This window comes from Abramis brama, assembly GCF_963993115.1.
Source record: "Abramis brama genome assembly, chromosome: 8".
Lineage (NCBI taxonomy): Eukaryota > Metazoa > Chordata > Actinopteri > Cypriniformes > Leuciscidae > Abramis > Abramis brama.
The window spans coordinates 17,786,641-17,807,131 of record NC_139970.1 but is presented as its reverse complement, the minus strand read 5'-3'; the positions used below and the strand labels follow the sequence as shown (position 1 = coordinate 17,807,131).

At 33.3% G+C, this 20,491-nt stretch overlaps 2 protein-coding genes across 4 annotated transcripts; one reads left to right on the top strand and one right to left on the bottom strand.

The window, feature by feature from the left end:
* Window positions 1-1,479: 1,479 nt before the first annotated feature.
* LOC311088392 (uncharacterized protein) lies at window positions 1,480-10,918 on the top strand. Of its 2 annotated transcripts, none has more exons than XM_084122453.1 (4): window positions 1,480-1,937; window positions 2,157-2,179; window positions 2,489-2,529; window positions 10,437-10,918. In XM_084122453.1, exons 1-4 carry the CDS (start codon window positions 1,912-1,914, stop codon window positions 10,614-10,616), a joined length of 270 nt encoding a protein of 89 aa, XP_083978579.1. In that variant the 5' UTR covers window positions 1,480-1,911; the 3' UTR covers window positions 10,617-10,918. The 2 variants fall into 2 exon arrangements, with proteins under 2 accessions (XP_083978579.1, XP_083978580.1); XM_084122454.1 differs by having other exon boundaries at window positions 1,773-1,937; window positions 2,492-2,529.
* A 3,346-nt stretch (window positions 10,919-14,264) lies between these two features.
* Window positions 14,265-20,112, bottom strand: LOC311088391 (uncharacterized protein). 2 transcript variants are annotated; one of them, XM_084122451.1, is made up of 7 exons: window positions 19,761-20,112; window positions 18,783-18,836; window positions 16,662-16,964; window positions 16,103-16,384; window positions 15,116-15,233; window positions 14,948-15,011; window positions 14,265-14,819 (listed from the first exon to the last, which is right to left on the bottom strand). In XM_084122451.1, the coding sequence occupies exons 1-7, from the start codon at window positions 19,828-19,830 to the stop codon at window positions 14,727-14,729; spliced, it is 984 nt and encodes a 327-aa protein (XP_083978577.1). In that variant the 5' UTR covers window positions 19,831-20,112; the 3' UTR covers window positions 14,265-14,726. The 2 variants fall into 2 exon arrangements, with proteins under 2 accessions (XP_083978577.1, XP_083978578.1); XM_084122452.1 differs by lacking the exon at window positions 18,783-18,836 and having other exon boundaries at window positions 19,761-20,101.
* Between the last annotated feature and the right edge of the window lie 379 nt (window positions 20,113-20,491).

The following is a 20,491-nucleotide window of genomic DNA, read 5'->3' as shown; positions in this document are numbered from 1 at the left end:
GTTATGTTGTCAAAGTTATGCTCCTGGTTTTGACATCTGTGTCACACTCCGATAAGTCAGTAATTAAAACCCAAATGTTTATTTCCATCTTAAAGGTATCTTAAAGGCAGTCATAACCTAGCTCAGTTCATGGAATATTTTTTCGGATAAATTTTTTTTTTTTTTAAATTAAAAAAATTAAAAAGTATTGTTCCTATAATGTCTGCAAATTGATACAATAAGAATGTTTCTGTCACATTATGTTCAGCCTAGTTTCTTTATCATGGACTTTTAGTTTGTTTTCATGTTCAGCATGTGTTACTTTGTTCAATTTTCTTGCTCCTCATCATCATTAGTTAACATGTGTCAGCTGTGTTCCATTAATCATCCTCATTTGTGTTTGCTATATAAGTTGGTCCCTCACATTCAGTCTCTGTCCGATCACAGTTATGTGTATGTGTGTGTTGCTCAACCTGTTTGCCTGTCTTCTGAATTGTAATAAAATCTTTGTATTGGATATTATATCTTCTTCGTCTGCCTTCCTGCTTTCACCTATAAAGACTGATTATTGTTTAATTCTTTGGAAAATAAATCACATTTAGTACTACTTAACAGCATCCTATTATAGTAAAAATAATACTTTGTGTTCTGAACAAAGATTAATGTTAAGAAAACATTACAAGAGTTACATTCAGCAATTGGTTCATAAAACAGATTGACAGGCAGTCATAAAACAATATTTAATGTTTAACCATAAGACAACTTAAAAATAATATACATAAGGTTATAACTCTCACCCAAATTAAGCTGCAAGAGAGTAAACAAGATGATGCTCTGATAATTTTTCATCCTCTCTGAAATCCACCATAAAGAAACGTGTCTGACATCAAGGCTAAAATTGCTGAATACTTGCTGTCTTGAAGCTGTCTTGCTCTGTGTTCTACTTTTGTAACATCGTGATGGCAGAAAGTGCTACAAAGTGGAGGTGGTTTTACTGGATACACTGCCTTTGACGCATTCTTGGTGGCCTCATACTGCTTATCTGACCGCAATAAAAAAATAAAAATAATAATAATGTGCTTCATTGAGCTTAAGGCATACACTTATAAGCAGATTGCAAAAGAAAGTCAATAATATTTTTAAATAATATAAAGCAACTTATGGTCAATAACACAAAGCAGATCATGGTAAGAGAGTAAGCTATTATTTGTATGTATGTATGGTGTGGTCTTGAAGGAAATGCTTAACTTCCTGTAGCTAACAAGCATCAACTGTCAGAAACCAAACATCACAGGTCACACTTTGAACACACTTAGATAATATGATTAATTGTGTTATTAGCATTTAAACATGCATGTATGTGAACATACATACATATAAAGAGGAATTAACAACAATTCATAGATAGTTTTGAGGAACTTGTTTTCCAACTACTCATCTAAATGAAAGAATACATCAGACACTGTATTGCCTGTTTTTTTCCTGGTGACAGATATTTGCATACATTTGACATGTGGAAGATCAGTGAAAAAAAAAACAGATCAGTCTCAGAAAAGCTGTCGTGGAATAACAAATAACATACCCAAATTAGACAGATATGAGATAGCATAATGACCACTAATAGAGGTGTAAACACGCAGTCGCGGACACATGAAAACGAACGTTTCTTAATTTCATGCACTCGGAGGCAAATGAAAACCACAGAACACAGGAAATACAAGCCGTCTTTTGTTTGACTGCTTTACGCTGAATGACTCTCTCCATCCCTCTCTTGTTTTACTATATCTTTCCTTTCATATTTTATTCTGTCTGATTGGCAGGTTGGAAACTCTGGGTTTAGACCACACTGGAAGTTTCAGCAGTCTGCAATTTGTGGTTGTAGCTTTAGTATTTATACTGCGGCAAACAAACCATATTGAGCTTGTTGGAACTATGGGCAATTTAAGTTGCAAGCGAAGGTAGGACATCTGTAGAGTTTGATTATTTACTGAGATTATGTACTAGAAGTCTATTCAGGTTCTGTTTTATTATTAATATTATTATTATTGGGAATTAGTAAGTAATCTAAGTTATGTTGTAAAGTCTTTTGGCTGAGTGCTACTTTTTCTAAATGTTTCGGAAATGGAAAATTGCATTGTGTATGTGACTTTTTATAATTTACATGTTTTTATCCTCAGGAAGAAGAAACTTGAAAGCGCTGGTAAGAGAATTTACTCTGATAATAATATACTCTGAAATAGCATGTTGCAGCTAATGCATTAATAAGGAAGTGCCTTTTTATTTGAGTAGGCAAACCTTTGGCAAAGATTCAAGCATGCATTCAGTTTTATGTCAAAGTTCATGTGGTTCACACAAAACTCAGCACTTCTGTCGCTGACAGTCAATTTTGTGAGGATGTACATTAAAGGACAGCTATGATACTTTTTTGAGCTATGAGCTATTGTGTACAATGAATGGCTACATTGTGAAGTGACTATTTATTGACATGTAATTTGTATGTTTTGTCTAGAAGATAATGACAAAGAGAGAGCAACAGCAGCAAACACACGGGTAAGAATGCCAATAATTCATAATGTTAGGAGTTTAATAGACTGCTTATTTGACTCATAAAGGGTTAGTTCACCCAAAAATTAAAAATCTGTCAGTAATTACTCTCCCTCATGTTGTTTCAACCCCGTAAGACTTTCGTACATCTTCGGCTCACTCCTTCATAGGCTTCTATGGGATCGAAACTTGCCGGCCCAGAAAATTAGTAAAGACAATGTTTAAAATAGTCCAAGTGACTACAGTGGCTCTACCTTAAGTTTATCAAGCGATGAGAATACTTTTTGTGTGCAAAAAACAAACAAAAATAACGACTTTATGTAACTATTCATTTTCTTCTGTGTGAGCCTCTGACGCGAGTTCATGAGAGCACCACAACGCATACGTGAGAACTGAGAAGATGCGATAATTTGATGGGAAAGTGTGAAAGGTAAGCCATTCATTTTGCGCCATTGGTAAGGCACTTTTATGTTTCTAGTTGGTTTCTCACGATTCGGACATCCAGGAAAGCACACTTTAGAACCAATTTAAACACAACATCGAGACCCATCTGCGTCATCTTCTCAGTTCTCGCGCATGCGTCGTGCCGCTCTTGTGAACTCATGTCAGAGTTCTACTTAAATAATACATTTAAACTGTACAATTAAAATATTATTTTAATTTTATATACATTAATAAAGTATGTAGCCCTTTTATATCTGCAGTACTGATGTTCAAACTCGCACATCTGATAACATCATGTTAAAACACAAGGGCGTTAGTTTAGATCTTTGTCAGTTTCATCATAGGTATTTTTGGTTCCTTCTCAAAAAACGGTTGTTGTGTTGGCTTGTTTTGCATTTCGGGGATTCATGAAGTCTCCTATGAATAAGTCTTTCTAATGTAGTATTCAAATGATAAACATTTAGTCAGTGTTTTTTCCTGTTTCTCCAAATGATGCTACCAATGTGACAGAAATAGAATCCAGGTGGGAAAGTATGTCAAAGCGAATGACTTGAGGTGAAACTTACGTAACTTATGATAAATGTATGATGCTAGTACGCCTAGATTAAACAAATAGAAACCTTGAATGCAATCAATGTAAAGTTCATAATTTATATATTTTACAACATTGATAAAAGCATATAAATGATGTCTGGATTACCCCAATAGAAATCTTATTCTTCAATGCAATGTTATTCAGTCAATGTCAAATTCATAAATAATTAATACAGTAATTTAGAAAAAAAAATGCACACTGTATGATTACTAACTTGGGATATTGGCTCATTAAAGAAGACTGCTGACCTCAAGCCTTTAGGGAATACATAGACAAACAGGATGTACTGTTCCCTTAATGCTTCTGCCATGTAATTGTTGAGTTGATCAATTCATTTTGAGCTGTAATTTTACATTGTGCAAAATTGGATTGGATTTATTTTTTATTTTTTTTGGATTTGGAAAAGTAAGACAGACAAGAATAGGACATTTCGGAAAGGAGCAGCATGTTCCTCTGAAATAGCAGAGACTGGGGGTAGCAGTGAAGGGGTGCTTTTCTGTTACAAGCATCTGAGAAGGGCAGCATGCCCCTAAATGCAGTTACCTGAATGAGCTTAAGGCAACACGATTTATATTCACTCTAAGCCTGGTCAAAATGTGGATGTTTCTTTTCTTTCACATTGTATTTCTGAGATAAAAATATGGATGACATAAAACTTTTTGTGTCTTAATAGTGATACGACTGAGGTCTTGCTTATTGGCTCTCCTCATCAGCTTTGTAAAGCTGGTTCACTAATGTTAACCATAGATGGCTCTGTTTTGGAGTTCTAAACTAAATAAAAACATTTACGAGTTATATTTGATTAGAGTTTGTCTTTGACCCACATGTGCAATATATTGTTAAGAATTCCTTTTTTCATCTCAGAAATATTGCTAGACTTTGCCCTATGCTATCTTTTCCTGTGACTGAAAGGCTAAGCAATACTTTTGCTTTTTCCCACATTGACTACCGCAATGCACTTCTTGCTGGAGTTCCTAAAACCACACTCAACAAATTGCAATGTGTGCTAAATTCTGCTGCTAGGATCCTGACTGGAGTCAGAAGAAATGAACAGATTTATCCAATACTGAAGTCCTTGAACTGGCTCAAGCCTTAAGCAACAAGCATGTTGCCCTTACCCAGATGACGTAAACAAATTTGAATGTTCAAGTTCATGAACTTGAATCTGAGGTGAAATCCTTGTGGGGAACGAATTCCTCACGCTAAATTTATTTCATTTATGTCGTGCAGCGATTTTCACTTGATTGGGCTGCACATATCAGAAGATTATTACGGAGGCAGCTGACTTTGATGGAGGAATTAGTAGCTTTAATCGCAAACTACTATTCCTGTTCATCAATAAAGTGAGAATCAGACCCATTATAAACCTAAATATACTCGGTTTAATTAAATTAATTGAAAAGTGTACTGTCCTATAATACTAAGATGTTGGCTGTCGTAATGATGACCAACAAGAGCATGCATCTTGTTGGTTACATACAAATTACTTAAACTGAGAATATTTGTTTTCGTTTTGAATTAGATCATTTAAAATGCTTAAAATTTAGGTCAGACTTGACTTACTTTACCTAACCTGAGAATAAAAAATAATAAGTTTAAAGATGTTAAGATCAAAATACATCAAAACAAGGTCAAAAGACTGGCTGAAGTGACCTATTCCCATGATTAGTACTGTCCTCTCTGTCTCCATGTGGAACAAAGGACTACATGGCTTACATGGGGCATTGGGTAGGTTACGATGTTGAGAGTGTGCTTTGTTAACATAGGGGCTTGCCGACATTTGCACAGCCAAGACCTCATAACACAGTTCAGCTGCTGTGACGTTTTCCATGGGGGACCCCTAGTGTCAGTCATTGACACCACATTGAAGTGACTGGTTACTATTTTAACCTCCATTCCCTGATGGAGAGATTGAGACATAATGTCCCTCCTGCCACAACGCTGAACTATTCCACTATTATACAAACTTGTTATCACTGTGAAGCTGCTTTGATGCAATCTGTATTGTAAAAAGCGCTATTTAAATAAAGGTGACTTGACTTGACTATTCCAAGTATACTTAAGTACACTTTAAATATACTCTTGTATTTAAGTTTTGAAATGCAGAATTCACTAAGCATAAACTTAAAATGTATTTTGATGACATTACAATTGCAATTCAATTACACTGTAAGAGTGTTAAATTAACATAAATTAATATTATACTTATAATAAACTTTTAGTGATTTTAAAACACACTGCAATTGCATTTTAAGTAAACTTGAAGTGTGCTAATGGCATCATTATCGTGTGCTTCAAATAGGCTACAATAAAGTAATCTGTATAAATAATGGCACAGTTTAAGAATTTTTGCCTTTTACTGACATTTTACAGATCTTTCATTAATGCTGCAGGAAATGATTGCATAAATCGAGATAACATTTGTTTTATTATTGCGCACGCACTAAAACACAGACAGTTCCTTTCACTGGTGGAAGAATGTGAAAGTGCAGAACTGCTTGTGTTTCAGTGCATGCAAATGTTTTGCATACAGAGATGACATGTTCATGACAATATACAAACTGTATATGTTCAATGTCATCAGAATACAAATGAGAAAAGAAGAGTTAACAATGAACTGAAAAATAAAAATGTAAAAATAAAAAAAAAAGAACATGAGGGTAAGATATTAATCTATAAATCAAATATAAATCTAAAAATGTTTACAATTTTTTTTTAAAAAAATTAAAATACATTTTTTTTTTTTATTATTTAAAAAAAATATATTTTTACAAATATTGGCATGCTATGTTTAAATAAGTTTCATAGGAAATGTTAGGTAATGCAGGGTCCAAAGATGAGACGGCAAGTTTTAAAGTTGAGACACTCACACACAGATATATAACGCGTATTTTAAAAACTTAACAGTTATGTTAACAGCAATAATAAGAAATGTCTGTTGTAAGAACAGCTATTCGGCTGATTGACACCGTGCTGCATTGTCATGGGAACATCCCAGGTGAAAATAAAGAGGAAATTACGTTGTCTTTCGTTGCTCCCTTCACCAAGTATGTTCCAAACGGCTACATAATGGCACACAAGTGCCCTGCTCACTCCAAAGTGTTCACTTCAAAGGGAGTAGTAGGTCATAGGGACGCTCACGAGCAATAAGCATGTCCCAGCCGGGTTCGTCACTTATTGGGGTCCCCTGGAAACATTTCCGTTGTGGTCTGTGCTATTTGCAGCGCGTTTCTGTATTTGGTTGTGTTGTGAACTTTTGCAGCGCATAACTGTATTTGCTTGTGTTGTGAGTTTTTGGAGCACACATGTGTTGTGAAACTAATGAAGATGTTTTCTTAATTTGCAGGTGTTTTTCTATTTGCATGTGTTTTCTTCAGTTGCAGCGCATTGAGCTCTCTCGGTCACCGTAGAAAAAACCTATGCCAAAATGTATTTAAAATAGGCCTACATTTATTTCATACTAACTATAATACAAACCCATTCATATATTTACTGACATATTGCTTGAGACGTACTGATATAAATATTATAATTAAATATTTGGAGTTGTTCTTTATTGCACAATGCATATTTCTTAATATTAAGCCTGTGTTTAATATCGCTATTAGTAAGGATAGTATGATCACTGTATAATTTAAATGCAAGATATTTAAAGTGTAAGTATACTTGCAATAGTTTCACTTCAGCACAATCAAATATACTTCAGCATATCTTTAGTTGCACCTCAGCACTACTTCCGGATAACTTGGCAAAGTAGCGTTTTACGACAGACTAATTGTAAAAAAAAATTTACAGCATAGATCATTTCTATGAGGTGTCCAGAACAACATACTAAAAGTCCTAAGAAATCCTAGTTGAGGAAATATGTTAAATTCTCATCAATCCGAGATGTGTGCCAATAAGGCCAGGCAACAATACACCCCAATGGGGCTATTTTCTTCCTTTACTCCTATCAAAATGAAACTTTACACAATGAAAGTACCCATGAAAAGTAACATTTTTTGTATTACAAGTATCATTGAAAATGAATTTTAATATGCAAATGAGCTATACACTAATCGAATATGCCCAAAATACACCCAAATAGGCTTATTTTTTTCCTTTACTCCTACCACAATAAAACTTTACATAGTAAAAGTATTTTTGTATTACAAGTTTCTTTTGAAATGAATTTGAATATGCACATGAGCGCCACACTTATTGAATATGTCCTAATTTGCATCTACACCATTCATATGTATGACAAATACATCGGCCCAATCTTCATCCGATCATCCTACTGCCAATGGGTGATGGCAATGCTGCTTTTAGACTGGCCTCTAACCTGAAAACTGCCTGGCTTGGTAGTACCTGCCAGGGGTATAACCCCCGCCGGTATAGTCTTCAGGGTCACGGAGGCACACAAGCCTCCCCACCACGACAAGGTAGCAACAACAAGGGAGGTTTCTTTTCGGTGTTTTTTCTTTTCTTTTAGTTTTTTTTTTTTTTTTAACTAACCTAGATATTGCTGTTGCTAGCTTCTCATAACACTGCAAAGCTACTTTACAAACGGTGGAAGTCTGATGTGTGGCCCGCCTGGTCTGAAATACTTGCTAACTACAAAAAGAGAAGCAGTTTTGGTGTCTGGCAAAATTATTTTAAAGAGCTGGAATGTCTGGAAAGTGTGTCTATCTGGTTTTTCATCTGTCTTCTGTGTGAGAGTGAATCGTTTAGTTGGTAAGAATGACTTCTGCCTGTAATCTCGTAATCTTAACAACAATACCAATCATTTGTAAATCTACCAGCCCAAAATTTAATCTCACCACGTTACTAATGACTAAGATGGCTATTCTGACTTTCTTCTGATGTTATCTGTGGGGGAATGTCATTATGTAAGGCTTGTTCGCAAAAAAAAAATTAAATAAATAGAATTTAGAAAGCAACTGGAGGCAAGATTGTGCAATCAATTCTTAAAGGGATACTTCACTATAAAATGAAAATTCTGTCATCATTTACCCTCAAGTTGTTTCAAACCTGTATGAATTTCTTTCTTCTGCTGAACACATAGGACGATATTTTGAAGAATGTCAGTAACCAAACAGTTAACTGGAACCATTGACTTCCATAGTACTTTTTTTTCCTACTATGGAAGTCAATGGTTCCAGTTAACTGTTTGGTTACTGACATTCTTCAAAATATCTATCTTTCTGTGCAGCAGAAGAAAGAAATTCATACAGGTTTGAAACAACTTGAGGGTGAGTAAATGATGACAGAATTTTCATTTTAAAGTGAAGTATCCCTTTAAGGTCAATATAAGTCTTTTTGTGGCAAGTGACCCAGGTAAGTGTGGCAAGTGACTTTGACAAATGTATCGTGTTTATTCATAGGTTAACTTACTGAATGGACATGAATGTGTTAGTTATTTGGCCCCTGTTTTTTCTACTTGTGACTTTATGGTTTCTTGGCCATAAGTCAATTAGGCCTAGTGTTGAGCTCATTATTTAAAATAGATTTTTCAAAGAAACTTGTAAAACAAAAATGTTACTTTTCATGTATACTTTCACTGTGTGAGGTTTGATTGTGATAGGAGTAAAGGAAAAAATAAGTCCATTAGGGTGTATTTTGGGCATATTTGATTAGTATAATGCTCATTTGCATATCCAAATAAACTTTCAAAGAAACTTCTAATACAAAATGTTTTACTTTTCTTGTAGACTTTCATTGTGTAAAGTTTTATTGTGGTAGGAGTAAAGTAAAAAATTAAGCCTATGCGGGTGTATTTTGGGTAGCCTATATTCGATTAGTGTATAGCTCATTTGCATATTAAAATTCATTTTCAAAGAAACTTGTAGTACAAAATTTTTTAATTTTCAATGGTACTTACATTGTGTAAAGTTTCATTTTGATAGGAGTAAAGGAAAAAAATAGCCCCATGGGGTGTATTGTTGTCTGGCCTTATTGGCACACATCTCGGATTGATGAGAATTTAACATATTTCCTCAACTAGGATTTCTTAGGACTTTTAGTATGTTGTTCTGGACACCTCATAGAAATGATCTATGCTGAAAAAAATTATTTTACAATTAGTTCTATTTTTGGCTCCAAAATGAGTTACTTTGCCTGGACTACAAGTACAAAATTAGTTTTTTCAATTTAGCAGACTCTTTAAGTATACCTATTTAGTATATTAAAAGTACAATTGCAGGGTATTTATATTAAGTACATAAATATGTAAATGTATTTGTAGTATAGTTAGCATAAAATAAATGTGTTTAAAATACATTTTAGCATATTTACTTTTCACTAGGGGAACTAACAAGGAAAAATAATTCTAATGCATTTATTAATCTTTGTTAATGGCAATTTCTACTTACTGATACATTACTTTTAACATTATTTAATCAACCTGAGGTGACATGAACTAACAATGAAAAGTTGTATTTTTATTAACTAACTTTAACAAAGATTAATAAATACTGTAACAAATGAGTAACTCATTGTATTTTAGTTAACATTTTAGTTAAGGCATTAACTATTAACTAATGAAACCTTATTGTAAAGACATTTAACCACAGGGTGACACCACCCTGATTTATTCTGCTTCTTTAAGCCACACAATATGAAAAAAATTCCTTTTTTTTAGGGAAGCTGTAGTAAACAAACAATAAATAATAAATAAATAAAGTTTTAATTAGAAAATGTTGAACAGTTTGATTCTAGCTCAAAGTTCACAGTTTCTCTGACAATACCCCATTGTTATACGTAGAGTAAACATTAGGGCTGTGACCTTTGTCTCACACAATTAATACTGTTTTTTTTTTTTTTTTTTTTTTCAAATGGCAGTTAAAAGACTTCCTCATCATAATTCGCAGGCTTGTGTTTTCTCTCTGCACAGACAGAAGATGTCCTCTATGCCTCTATTGACCACACTACCATCAATCCAGAAAGGCCTACTCGAGACTTGGAGGACACCGATTGTGATTATGCCGTTGTAAAGCTCCCTGAAAAGACAACAGACAAGGCCAAACAAAAAAGCAGTGAGGACTGTTCAGATGATTATGTGCTCATGGGTTGAGCACTGAAATGCTTATGTGGCTGAAATCAGCACATTCAGCCAGAATGGACACCTGAGATACACAAACACAACTTTGAGCACTTGTTGACTTTGTATAGGCTGGAATGATATTCAGAATTTTTATTATTAATTTTAATTAATTTATGGAGGTTTTCATTTCAGATCTGTTTTTTTTTTATTCCCCCACTGCATATTTACAACATGAAGTGTAACATATTAAAGATTTTTGATATTTTGATGCATTGTAAGTAATAACTGCCTTTATCTATGTGCACAGTGAATAAAATTGCATATTATGTTTATCTTCCTGTATGTGTATGTGTTATATAAATTTGAATAATGAAACTCAAGAGAGATTTATATTTTTTCTAATGACTCCTGAAGTTCTCAATCATCAAAGAAGAATCAAATGTGTTTGGTATGATGAATAAATTATTCATTTACATACACTGTAAAAAATACAATACTTTTGTTCAGAGGTGGACGAAGTACACAACTTCCTTACTTGAGTGAAAGTATAGATACTACTGGTCAAATATTACTCTGTTACAAGTAAAAGTTGTAAAGACCTATTTTTACTTAAGTAAAAGTACAGAAGTACTCGTTTTTAAAAATACTTAAGTATCAAAAGTAAATGACAATGCATTGTTTTATTATTGTTGCATTGTTGTATGTAATACTTAAAGTACCGTATGCCTCTGAATCTACGTCTGCCTACCTACCCTCATATCAATATCACATTTCAAGAACACAGTTCCAGTGGGATTGAATGTGAGATTGAATAAGTGCACTCAATAACGTCCACAATGGTTTCGGACACCCAAATGGCTGTTCCCTCAAATATTGCCCTATTTAAAGTTTTTTGGCTTTTAGTATGAATATGTTAACCTTACTGTTGTCTATAAGCTACTGTGCTCCAAAAAAGTGACAAAAGTCGCATTTAGAAGACCAAACCCAACGTTGAAAATGAAAATCAGGTTTATGTCAGAATCCAATGTCAGATTGACGTTGATCTCCAACGTTGAACAGACGTTGTATTGTGGTTGAAAATGAAAATCGGGTTGACGTCAGAAACCAACATCAGTCGGGTTCTGACGTCAACCCGACTTTTATTTTCAATCAATATCCAACGTCAATCTGACGTCGGGTTCTGATGTCAATGAGATGCAGGGTTCTGACGTCAACCCAACTTTCATTTCCAACCAAAATGCAACCCCTGCAACCAAAATCATGCCCTGACTGATGTTACTTTCTACTCAAGGACCTTGACAGAATTGTAGTGGAGTAAAAAGTACGATATTTGTCTTTCAAATGTAGTGAAGTTAAAGTAAAAAGTTTCCAGAAAAAATAATACTCAAGTAAAGTACAGATACTCAAAAAGTGTACTTAAGTACAGTACTCAAGTAAATGTACTTTGTTACTGTCCACCTCTGCTTTTGTTTGACTTAGAAAAATAAGTGTTTAAAATGTTTATTTTAGTCAACTCGAAATAAAAAGCTGTATTATTGAAATAAAGCTGTATTAAGTGTCAACTTGTATATTTAGTTGTCACAACAAGTTAAATACAGAAAAATCATTATAACGCAACATTTTAAGTTGTAAGAAAGTTAAAAACAGGGCTATGTGTCGTGTAACTAACTACAGGTCCAATTACACAAATGTGTGTTTTCTATTTTTTGTATGATGATTTCAAACATGCATTTCAAAAATCTTAAGTTTTGTGAATTCTGTCATCCAAACTAAAATTCTAGTATCATCATATGTTGGGTAAACAAGTGAACAAAATAAAACCACACTGACATATAATCAGATAAAAGTTAATTACATGTAATAAAGGAACATACTTTTTATAGATGTCAGGGGCAATAATAGGGCAAGTATTCATATGCATTTCGTATGTTGTAATTTTATAATAGTAATGTAATTTTATTTTAGTTTCATCAACAATTTGTACTTTTAAATTTGAAAAGGCCTAAAATGGACTGTCTATTGGCAGAGTAAGTTGTGACAACTTTCCCCATATGTGACATGCATTCAGTAAATTGTATCTTTTTTTTTACTTAATAAAAATGTCCATATGAGCTTTTTTGTATCAAAGCCAATAAATGTACCTGTACATGAATCAATTCTCAAAAATAAATCTACCATGAGAAATATTCACTGAAGTAAAAATTGTGAGAAGTAGCCTTAAGAAATTTACTCAATATATAAATATAGAGTTAAGATTTAATCATGATGACCGAATATGTACTTTTTGCTATGTTTTACACCCCTGTTAATGTATAGCTTTAATAAACCTTATTCAGAGCAGCGCCATGACAGTAGAAGAAGAAGAAGAAGTAGTTTTATTACTAGAAGTAGGTTTATTTAGTAGCCCTGTTCCGTCGACAGGTATGAACGCGAGGCTGTGAGGGAAAGACTTATACAGTGTTTTCAATGGCATCCGCTAAAAAGCTGTATAACTCCAAGAATGTTGTCTGGAGTTTTTTTGTCTACTGACATTTCTTGGAAAGGTATTTTTGCAGTGTTTTGTCAGCAGAACAATTCAAAAACACATTAAATAACAGTACAACCCACGGAAGAGATATATGCCTCACAGCCTCGCTTTCATTCCCATTAAAAATCAAAGATGGCGATGCTGTAAATAAGGTCTATAGGGGTTTCAATAAAATTATACTACCAATAAACAACCACTTGAGGGAGCAATCTGCTTTTCGTGTTGTGTGCCGTGATAGTAGAAGTAGATTGCGAGACAAAGGTACAAAGCTTTAAAATCTAAACTTGAATCTAATGAAAATTTACTCTGTCATTGTTCTTGGGGAATCCCACGACAACATCAAAAAAGATTTTGTTCGCATCCCACCAGTTTCAGTTTCTGGAGGAGTATCTGACTGAGGGCGTACCTGATCTTCTGTTTCCAGTTACAAGCATTCAGATAGTGTAGGTATACAATTACCCCTAAGTTTCCACATCGTTCCACTGAATCACCCTGAATCAAGGGGACAGTGTGACTGAGTGTGTCTGACTTGCCATCACCTGACCACAAATCGCAGGTAACGCAGGTAACAAGTCACATACTCAGTATTTAACATTGATAATTTGTGGCCTATTAGAAAGGCCTATTTTTACAAATACAACCAACATCACTCTACACTCTTAAAAATAATGCCTCTTACTGTCATAGATGGTTCCACGAAGAACCTTAAACATCCCTGGACAAAAAGGGATGCCATAAGAACCATTTTTGGTTCCCCAAAGAACCTTTCAGTTCTTAACAGTTCTAAACGTGAAGAACATTTTATCAATCAATACAAATATAAAATAAAAAGGATGTTTTTCTACTGTTAAGAACCTTTTGTGCAATGAAAAGGCACAATGTATGTTAAAGGTTCTTTATGGAATCGTCAATGCCAATAAAGAACCTTTATTTTTAAGGGTGAGTCAGTGGAAAACTGTTATTTAGATTATTAAAAAGTTCTTCACACTTGGATCTTTTAAGAATTGTTCACTGGAACATTCTTTTAATGGCACAAAAATGGTTCTTCTATGACATTGCTACAACACTTATTTGGAACCTTTATTTTTTAAAAGGTTGAGTTGATGTATTAAACTCAAAGACTAAATACGAACATAAGCAATACTAAAATGTGAAGTAATAAAATGTATTTATATAATCTGAATTCTGTGCAACATGTAAAAACTTTAGTATTATTAGCAGACAATTGGTAGATTTTTACCTTTTACTCTCTGAAAGGAAAGATATGTACAAATGTGAAAAGAACGATTTGTACAAATGATTAATATCTAACCAGGCACTGTGTCTACAAATCTACATATTAGTGATATCACTGATTCTGAAGTTGTCCCAGTCATTCTTCATCATATACTAAGACAAATGTTCCTCTGTCATTATGTTTCATGATTTGACTCAGTGTGACTTTTGTTCCTCAGTCAGGCGCTGTTTGCTTTGGGGATGCTCTCGTGAAATGACTGTTTTTCCACTAGTATTGTTTTTCATATGCAATTTTAACCACAGGCATGTCTTTGCCCTCTTAAGTCTCTGTGCTCTTCTGGTATCCTGTTTCATCATGAAAAGTGAGTGCGTGTTGATCAGGCATTGCATAGTTCAGCTGAGGAGTTGTAGATGGAATTGACTCGCTGGATATAACTTGCATAAGGCTCCACCTCTTCCACATCAGTAGGCTAAACACACAGACATATGCTTTAGTGAGCAATACAAAGCACTTTTACAATGGACCTTACATTGACACCCTTAATAACTGAGTTTAGTGTACGATACAAAACAAACGGGTTTGACAGAGACGTCTCACCTGGGGTGGTTTGTCTTCAGCTGGTGGTGAGATTTTGGATTTGCAGCAAAGCATCTTCAATGAACTAAAGAGAACACAAAGACAATTAGATATCGATAAGACATTTCTGTATTAATTAGTATTAATTAGTATTCAACAGCAGTGAATCAAGGCAGTAAAATAACCCACCGTATGTGCTTGAGTTTTCTGCGTAGTATGTAAACCACGGCCAGAAACACAAGAATAAAAAAAACAGAACCAGATGATATGGCAATAATTTCCCATGAATATTTTGTTGTTGTTTTTTCTGAAGAGAGAAAAGAGAGATTATTTCCAGTGTAATAATAATTAATGTAACACAGGATACATTTTATTTGAAGGTCTCCTTGTTACATTGTAATTATACATTTACTAAGTAATATTAAGTAACAACGTGTACTTACTACAGATTTAGGGTTAGTTGCATGTAATTAGGCATAATTTACTATTATTACTATAGCAAGACATGTAACGTAACAAGAACACTGTAAAATAAAGTGGTAACATTATATGTAATATAGCAGAAAAACAGGTTTCACCACCATTTGTTAAAAAAATTCAATAAAGTCTGTAATACTTTACAATAAGGTCTAATTTGTTAACATTAGTTATGAGTGAGTAACAAACTATGAGTGAAATATTATTAATGTTAGTTTATAAAATATAATTGTCCATTGTTTATTCATGTTAAATCACAGTGCATTAACTAATACAACTTTTTAAAAAAAAATTATATATTAGCATTAACTAAAATTAATAAATACTGTAGAAGTATTGATTATTGTTAGTTCATGTTAAATAATTCATAAACCAATGTTAACAAATTAAACTTTATTGTAAAGTGATTCCATAAATCTGTAATACTGTCAAAACCGATTCCTTTTTAATACAAGCCACTGTACTAAATGTGGTCAAATTTGCTTCATATTTCATTGCAAAATATTAGCAAATTTGACCCTAGAAAGTAGCAACCTTTCCGAAACACTTTCACACTCTCACTGGTTTATTTGTCCAATAACATGTCCAACAATGTATATACATGCATTAAATGAGAATTCAAAACAGAATTTACTACTGATCCACTTTAAAAAAAAAACTAAAAAATTGTAAATTCCTTTTCAAATACATTGCATTCACCTGATGTTATAGGCCTAATATGCAGTGTGCTCTTCTGTTGCAGAGAGCCGGACACAGAGGGGTACGAGGCCACACAGCTGAGGTCAATGATGGTCACATCATCAGGAAGATTTACTCGATTCTCAATAAAAAATCTGTCAGCCTTCTTGCCAGAAGCGTTTTTGAAGGAAACGTTCAAGGCAGGTTCCCAGTGAAGAGTGGGTGCCGTCTCTTTATATGTGGCCTTACAGACAGCAATCCTCTGACCATTATCACTGACCAGATACGTTTCCAGGCGGGTCACTTAAAAACATAGAACTTTTTAATTTGAATATCGTTATGATATCATCATTATATATTGTTGTCTTCATTGCTAACTCTAGATACTATTTTTTGTACAACAAATTGAATTCTTCACTGGTTCATGATGACTACAATGAAACAGAGAGATAGTCTATCACTGAATGATAGTTAATAACATCAGTTGTTAGTGATCAGTTAGTGGAATTACACCTAACCTGCATTTTAAAATGTTCACAGTTTTTACAATAGTGTTACAATAATTTGAATCTGAACTCACCGCTTACAGAGACATTTATAGCTCTGCTTCCTCCTTTTGTTGATAAATCACAAGAGTAAGATCCTTCATCTTCCATTGAAATCTTGGGAATGAATAATGCAACTCCATCTGAAGTGTTGTACAGCCTCTTTCCATCATTACAAGTGTCGTCCAGTTTGGTTGACAAACCAAGATAACATTTTCTGCCCTGCATGCTGATGTTCCACACAATAAAAATGAATTCATTCCATTTGACATCAGTGACATTATTGGCGCACCATAAAGTCACATTGCTGCCCGCCACAAACATCTGCTCTTTGAAATCTGAAAGAAATTTTTTTTAATTGTATATAAATCAGATTAAAAATTGGATTAGAGTAAAATATCTGTTTACTAAATAGATCAATAAAACTGTGATCTGCATTTGACATATTCAAATAAATTAAAATATAATTCAAATATATAAACATACACGACTGGCCAAAAGTTTGAAATAATATTTTTTTAATGTTGTTAAAAAAAGTATCTTATGTTCACCAAGTCTGTGTTATTTTGATTAAAAAAAAAACTTTATACTATACAGAGAATAGTATAAACAATAGTAATATTGTGAAATGGTATTACAAATTGGTATTAATTGGTATTTTATTGGTATTAATTTTAATATAATAATTTTAATTTCTGTTTTCATATATAATTGAAATGTATTCCTGCTGTGACAAAGCAGAATTTTTCTGCATCATTACTCCAGTATTCAATGTCACATGATTCTTCAGAAATCATTCTAATATGCCAATATTAATAAGACACATTTCTTATTATTATCAATGTTTAAAACAGTGCTGCTTAATACTGTATTTTTGGGTAAACTTTGATATACTACCATTCAAAAGTAAGAATTAAAAATAATAATAATAATAATAATAATAAATACTTTTGTTATTTTAAGGAGGCATTAAATTAATCAAAACGGACAGTAAAGACATTTATAATGTTACAAAAGATTTCTATTTCAAATAAATGCTGCTTTTAAATTTTCTGTTCACCAAAGAATCCTGGAAAAAAATATAATATTTTCAACATTATTATTATTAATAATAATAATAATAATGACCATGATTAATAATTTTGTATTCATCAATAAATGATGAATCAGCAAATTAGTATGGTTTTACAGGAGTAAATTACAATTTAAAATATATTCAAATAGAAAAACGTTATTTTAACATTACCGTTTTCACTGTTTTTTTAATCAAATAAATGCAGCCTTGGTGAGCATAACAGACTTATTTCACAAACAATGAAAAAAAAAAAAACTTAATTATTTCAAACTTTTGACCGGGAGAGTAAAATGTGGGTATGATGCATTAAAAAAAAAAAAAAAATGGCAACACTTTGCAATAAGGTTCATTAGATAACATTAGTTAATGTATAAACTAACATGAACTAACAATGAGCAATACATTTGTTACAGTATTTATTAATCTTTGTTAGTGTTAGTTAATAAAAATACAGCTGTTCATTGTTTGTTAATGTTAGTTCACAGTGCATTAACTAATGTTAACAAATACAACCTTTGATTTTATTAATGTATTAGTAAATGTTGAAAATGATATTAACTAAGATTAATAAATGCTGTAGAATTATTGTTTATTTTTAGGTCATGTTAGTTCTAAGGTGAACTAATGAACCATATTGTAAAGCGTTAACAAAATTTTTATTTCCCTCTACAAACTAAACTTATCTCTCCCTGCCATGCCAGACTAGTTGTATCCTTTGGTGTGTCATTTCCTTTTTTTAAACCTAAAAATAGTTACAACACATACAGAAGCTCTATCTAACAATAGATGTAACACAGCTGGCACTTTCCATCAATAGAGTTAACTTTAGCGTCTCAAGACTTTTTTAAAGCATGAGAAGCAGAGTTTTTTTTTTTTTTTTTTTTGTAATTATCTCAATTTAAAAACATCTAATGTATGTATTCCCCCGCAAAATAGTGATTAAAGTGTTTTCTTAAGGTCAAGATCCTCTTTCACCTAAAATCGATTTTATGTCAGTATTCTATTGTACCCTATTCATGAAAAGTGCCAGTTTATTTATATAAATGAAAAAAGTAAATGATAAAAGTGTATATTGTCTGACCTGTCAGTTTTTTTTCAGCATCTTGATTAGGTTGTGATACAATGTCTTGTTGTCCTAGGACAGTTAGTGCACAGCATGTTAGTAACCGGTTAATGTGAGCGCTCAGCACATGGAAACAGAATCATTCACTCAAGTGAGTATTCCAGTTAATTTTCGTTATATTACATAAGTAAGTGTGGGGATATTGAAGGCTTAGTACATTTATTTGTCATATTTCTTGTTATTGTTAGTCAGAGGTGTACAGTTTTCTCCAAAGATTAGACACACATTATTACTGTAGCACAAGAGGAACGAGCCCTAATTCTGAAGAATATGTAGTTTGAACACCTGGCCTAAAGCAACGACTGCAATCCCACCCCATCTACTATTCAATGGCATTATTGTAAACAGTCAGACCACAAATGTCATTTTGTTCCAAGTAAATGGTTACATTTACTGTTCTACATTTACAGTTTCTTTTCAGCTGCTACTGTCACCCTCAAAAACCTCAGCAACTCATCTGCCCCCAAGAATCCCCCCTGAGAGGAAGAACACTTCGTCATGGCATGTCCTCTCAAAATAGCAACAAACACATACAGAAACAAACACAAAGCCTTCACATGCACGTGTGAGATCAGATTCCTCATTCTGGTGTACATCCATTATGAGCTCCACTGAAGCATAAGTTCACTGTAGATGTCTTTGCATTTTAAGTTCAAGAAAATAAAAGTAGACTTTTTCCAGTTGATCAAGTTCAGCCATATTGATTCACTTCACACTTTCAATATACTTTGTCTGACTGATTAAAACAATTCTAAAATGTTCACCATTAAGCAAATACCTAAGTATTTTGGGACACTTATAAAAATATGAATTTAATTAGAAATAAAATATCAAGTCAAGTGGCATCTGCCAACAACGGATGCTAGACTAAGAAGGCCAGCTCGGCCTAAAGATCAAAAGAGTATCATATTAAAATGAAATTAAACTGAAACTCACCTCTTGTGTGACTTCTTGCCAAAAAGATACTTAGGAGGACAACTACCATCAATGTCTTACTGTTCGCCATCGCTACAGTACAAATCTCCGGTCAGACTCCTCTTCGCTCACCTTTAAATGTACTTTTTTCTCTGTACTCCTGGGTTATGCGCACTTCTATACTTGTAGTCAAAGTACCTTTTTCAAAAGCACTGAAATGCCAAGCATTCTCTTTTTCTTTCTTTTTTTACAATAAACTTAGACTGACTTTATCAAAGTCTTAAGAATAAAGTAATACATGCTGATTAGTGGAGCTTCGGAAGTTCTGTTTATCTCTCTATCAAACTTCACTCATTCTCTCTTTCCCTTCTCTGAGTTCTCCTCCTTTTGTTTCCTTCAGCAGTGTGACGCTGTTGAACACTCCTCCATTTTTTTATAATTTCATATTCTTCTCCCACATGAAAATGCTGACTTCCTGTCTTTGTTAACCACGGCAGTCATGTGAGAGTGTTTTCTTAGTGCAAGAAGACTGCAGTTTGGCAGTATGTGATGTGTTGAAAGTGATATTTATTGGTTAATTTTGGTATTTTATCGAGCTGGTAGAATGAATAGAGTAATGTGACATCTGCTGTAATCCAAAAGAGGGATCAAAAGGCTGTTTGGATCATTTCAATTTATTATTTCTCTCACTATCTCTGACAAATGACAGACATTCATTTCCAGTGAAGAACAGTAGCTACATGGAGTTCTAA